Source organism: Oncorhynchus mykiss, chromosome 1 (assembly GCF_013265735.2).
Source record: "Oncorhynchus mykiss isolate Arlee chromosome 1, USDA_OmykA_1.1, whole genome shotgun sequence".
NCBI classification, from domain to species: domain Eukaryota; kingdom Metazoa; phylum Chordata; class Actinopteri; order Salmoniformes; family Salmonidae; genus Oncorhynchus; species Oncorhynchus mykiss.
Genome location: NC_048565.1, coordinates 42,812,948 through 42,818,089, shown reverse-complemented (window position 1 = coordinate 42,818,089; position 5,142 = coordinate 42,812,948). Strand labels below are relative to the sequence as shown.

Sequence of the window (5,142 nt, the reverse complement as noted above, 5' to 3'; positions counted from 1 at the left end):
AGCAAGTGGCTTGGGTCTAAATCTGTCAGTGTGTAGAGACTAGACGCCAGGTTTCTTCCTTGTCGCGCCTATATCCCAATTGGAGTACAGCGAAAGGGAAAATTAGGCTACCTTTCAGCAAATTTGTCACAGGTAAATGTTACACATTATTTAGGGTAGATTCTGAGAAAGTTGCCCTTATTTGATGTAGCCTCTATGTCATAGATAAAAACAAGCACTCCTGGTTTTAATTGGGCAAGTATTCAAACTGATCTTTTCATTAGAGAATCCAGACCAAGTTCAGTAGCCAAAGGTCGCAGATAGAAATGCATAGAGCCGGGGTGATTTCTTATTCTACATGTCAGAGGCATATTTGTTCTACATAGCACATTTATTTGATTGTTGCCTCCTGCTGAATTTACACCAGATGTGCTAGTTCTGGAATACACAAAATAATTGGAAATGACAGGGGCAGCATGCTATGCAGGACAGTTCTCTTTCAAGTATTCTTTTCGGCATTTCACTTATAGCGTGTTTGTTAAAAGCCTTTATTGAGTTGTGTGCGTCGGGAAAGGGTGTCCCTCCTATCCCACAAAAAGGTCAAACGCAGCATCTCTGGGTCATTCAAAACCTTCTTCTCATCAGAAAGCTTACTTCAACATGACAGCATTTTCCACAACTAGCTAAACTGTCCAGAGAAGTGAGTTTACAACTCGCTCGCTGGGCGCTATTCTCGGGACTGGTGGTGACAATTTTACTTTCCCTTCACCATAGTTAGATAAATTATTTGAGGGAGGAACGGGTACAGCTGTGACACGGCTAACTCATTCAAGACCAAGTTAGCTGTATCGAAACACTGACTAGTCGTTAGCAAGCTAGCCACCACGCTAGCTAGCTTTTGTGGTTTTACTTCGACAAGAAAAGTTTACTAACTACACCAATCTATCTTTTCTAACTTCTTGTTTCGGAAACTGTATCCGGCCATCACACCGGAGATAGCTAGCAATTAGTGGGTTATCGGACTACCCTACCACGCTAGTTTTACTACCCTAACAACGCCACAGGGTTTTTCAACAGCCTCCTTTTGGAATCATCGGATGGAGACGAAGACACCTTCGTCCCCTCAGGCCAGGCTACCATTCCTCCTGCCGGGAATCCAAAACCGGTCAAGTAGGCGTGGCGCCATCCCCACCAGTTCTCAGTATAGACCTGCAGGTTGTGTGCAAACGTGCTGCGAATAAACTGGTGGCCCATTGCAGTAGCAGAGACCCCCACATCCCGCTACGAGGGTAATAGGCTACCCAAAGCCAAACGGGTAGCCAGGCAACTACTACCAGTCTTCCCAGAATGCCTGGAGGAGGTTACCCATACCTGGACTACACCTTTCTCCTCCAAGAACCCTGTCCAAGGTAGGTTGGTGTTAGACTGTGTTGACATGGCAGGGATTGGGCTTGCCCACATGGTCCCCCATCGAAACCCTGGTGGCTTCCCATCTACACCCCAGCCAGAAGTCCTCCATGACCTCGACTACTGGCCCCACCTTCCCAACCAAGTAGGAGCGCTTCCAGTCCTCTGCGACAGAAAAGGTCTACAGGTCAGTCGCCACAGCAGTGAGGGCTCTCAGTACACACCGGAGCCGGGTCTGTGGGATAAGATCTGTATTGCCACAGACCTCAACCTGCGTCTGCTGAAAGCCGCTGTCTAGGTGTCAGGAAGAGCGACGGGGCTCACGATATCCCAGGAGAGGGCTCGATGGCTCAACCTATCCACAGTGTCCGATAGTGAGAAGCTGAAGATTCTGGATACTCCAGTAGACCGTAAAGGCCTTTTCGGTCCCACTGTCAAGATGATGCAGAAACGGTGCAAGGAGAAAGAGGGTGAAATCCTCCAGCTCTGTCTGCCCAGGAAGACACAGCCCAGTGTCTCGCCGCACCTTTGCCCAGGCTGCAGCAGGTCAACCCCCCCTCGACCTTTAATATCCCCAGATGCCCAGCCCCCCAGGCTGCGAGCCCAGGGCAGCAGAGAACCTTAAGGGCCCCTGGTCTAAGAAGCATCCCATCCATGGCACCAAGGAGCCAGCCTGCCCCTAACCCCACCCAGGGGGTGAAGAGGAAGAAGCGGATGGCCTGACAATGTCCCCATCGCCAGAGAGGTGAGAACGGTCTCTCTGGCCTGTTCTCACCAAGCGCAGTTCTATCTCCTCCGCCAAGCCTGAGCCTGTTCCTGGGTGCAAGTTCCCAGGCACCTCAGTGTACTTGGCATACCGGGTCGGGGGTCACAGGATACAGACCAAAGAGAAGAGACAATGTTCAGGTGGACGCTCCTACAAGGCCCCCCTTTTGTCTCCAACACTACTTGTAAGAGGTGTTATATAAAAGCTTACTCATAAAAGGAGACAACATACTTTTTAAAATAACTGCATGGTTTTATTGCCGTTTCAGCATACATCCAACACTCTATGCATTTTCGCTACATGAATAAGCATTTACATATCTGCCATGTGTTTTAAAAATTAGGATTCATTTTTCTTTACATATGATACATTTTTGCACACATGTTAATAAATATCAATACAATCTGTCAAACGTATCACACCATCTAAAACACCAAGCCTTGAAATGTAACTTTTTTTATGTATTCACAGCTCTGTTTAATTCTTACACATATTCTCACGGTGTGTAACTCTATACAGCAACAACAACAAACGGTGACCAACCAAAGGTTTACAGTTTGGCAGAAAGGCCAGTAGGTTCGTATGACAAACAAATGTACATGCTCCTGTGACTGAATAGAAGCGGTTTACTTCGAGCAGTAGAGCAGCCTCGTGTCTCCACTTCTACTCATGACTGCTGTTTGGCGACCTGTAGTTGTATAAAAAGGATTAACAAAAAAGTTAAATGTACCCTGGTGGGATACATACAAGTTTGAAACTCAAAAGAAAACTGTAAAATATTAAAACAAATGAAAAAGGCATTTTGCTCCAAAGCAGGTCGGATAGCGAAGCCAGAGGCTGTGTTTGAGTTCTGTGGTTTATCCCCTTTGATATAGCAAAATATTCACTGACACAACTGTACTGTGACACCAGTTAGTGACGTGTCAGTTCACTTCTGGTATTATGATGATAACACGATGCACTGATATACTGTGTAAGTCCAATAAGACACTGCCTCTTCTGAGATCAAACTAACTCGACTGCTATGTCTTTCTCTTTTTAACATTTCATCTACACTGAGGATATTTCACGGTACAGTATATGCCAATTAGTATTGAATAAGGGCAACTGATTATATAAACTGACATTTTTATGTGATATACAGGGAAAGGCATCATATGGAGAAGGACACATTATCACTCAGAACTAGGAGCCTAAGAGATGTGTCAAGTGGGTTCCTTGCTGAAGTGTGCATGTGTCAATTAATCTATGCTACAGGTTAGAGCATCAAAACCGTGATGTATCATGGGTAAATAGTGACTGACTGAGCTACAAATAATATTGAGTAGTTATTTAGGATGCAAGGTGATTTGTAGATCAGTCAGTCCGACTCGCCTTTAAAGTCGGCTGCAATGACAAAACGTGCACTTTGTAACACATGATATGCTTCTATATGAGTCTGCAGCAGCATACAGTCCTGACACGCACTGGCTTCTGGGTGATGGAGTTTTCCGTTAGTTTCCTTGCTGTCAATGTCATAAAGAGAGCACAAGTGCATTCTGTTGAGCCACCAGTTCAGGCACTCTCATCCATGAACGAAAATACCAAAAACAGTTCATTTGGGTTCTTTGTAAAAACAACGCTAATAAATACACAATTGAAAACGACTAAGTGACCAGATTCCAATGATCCTTATCGTTGACTCTTAGTGTGAATCTCTGTGCAAAGAAATGACAGGCCTTTTAGAGTGTGATCCTCATTGGCTCCTCAGAACATGGAAGCCACTGTGTAATTGGAGAGAAAGCCAGCTAATGCAGAGGATGTCCCTCCCTCAGTCAGCATTCACAATGGCAGAGGATGTCATGAGGTTAGGATGAGAGAGACCAGTCTTCGGTCCACTCCTCCCCTTTCTACAGAAACTCTTAACAATCGATAGATCAAGGGCCTACCCTCATCTAAAACCACAGCTTCTTTAATGTGTTGTGTTATGCACATTCAATACACAGAAACCGGTATCATATTTTGAATTCCTTTACATCAGCAGGACCAAACCTCTTTCTTCCCTTTGTGTGATCGAGATTAAAAGAAATAAAAAATAAAATTCTTCCTAGAGGAGGTAAGTTCCCCGTTCTGGAGAATCACGTCGAAAGACCTTCTGAGGTTCTGAGAAAGTCCAGGCTGTAGTTGCTCCTCCCACCGTGAGGTGAGATATCACTAGGTAATGATGCCTGCCTGGTGGCAGAGTAGATATGTAAACATTTTAGACTGCTCCAACAGCGGAGCCATGATAGGACAACTCTGCGCACATTCGCCAACAGAAGGGCCGTGAAAGAACAACTCCGTTCTGTACGCATGGAACCGTGATTTAGGTCTTCACTGAGCCCTGACACAGGGGAGGGGTAGTGTATTATCTGAGTGGGGGTGGATGGTGCGTCTAGTTTCAGGCCCAGTTGAGGTTGAAACCCTTTGAGAGCATGACAGACTCCAGGTCCTTATCTTCCTCCTTCTCCCTGAGCCTCTGCTCCTCCAGGAGGGCTACCAGGGAGTCTCTCTGCTCCACCACCTCCAGCATCTCATTCAGGATATGCTTCTCCTGCGCCAGCTCCACCTCTGTCTTCAGGTGGTCTGAGGAGGATGAAAAAGAGGGACAGATAAGTCAGGAGCTCACATGTAGAGAGGAACGTAAAAGGAGTCTCACTGAAATTTCATGAAACCATGGATGTTGTTTCACATTGTCCCGCTTTTCCATGTTTTTTTATTGCTGCACACAAATTGCCCTTTGGGTACAATAAAGATGTATTGAATTGAAAAATGGTGATCCTCACCTTCAATTGCCATGCGCTCCCTCAGGTCCTGCTGCAGTCGACTCTGACGATCCTCCAGCTCCAATTCTCGTGCACTGGGGGACAGAAAGACAGACTTACGGCCCAACTATTACACCCGTGGCCCCGTATTATGTCTGGTCTAAATGATGTCGGTCTACTTTTTGTTACAGTAGCGTATTTGGATGC

At 45.9% G+C, this 5,142-nt stretch overlaps 1 protein-coding gene across 7 annotated transcripts in view; it reads right to left on the bottom strand.

The window, feature by feature from the left end:
- Nucleotides 1-2,380: 2,380 nt before the first annotated feature.
- LOC110523110 (protein-methionine sulfoxide oxidase mical3a) overlaps nt 2,381-5,142 on the bottom strand; it is a 138,583-nt gene continuing 135,821 nt past the window's right edge. For all 7 annotated transcript variants that reach the window (XM_036977771.1, XM_036977775.1, XM_036977781.1 and 4 more), the window contains 2 exons: nt 4,957-5,030; nt 2,381-4,756 (listed from right to left, as the gene is read on the bottom strand). In XM_036977771.1, the coding sequence (XP_036833666.1) occupies nt 4,572-4,756; nt 4,957-5,030 (259 nt within the window). In that variant the 3' untranslated portion in view covers nt 2,381-4,571. The remainder of the gene's footprint in view (nt 4,757-4,956; nt 5,031-5,142) is intronic.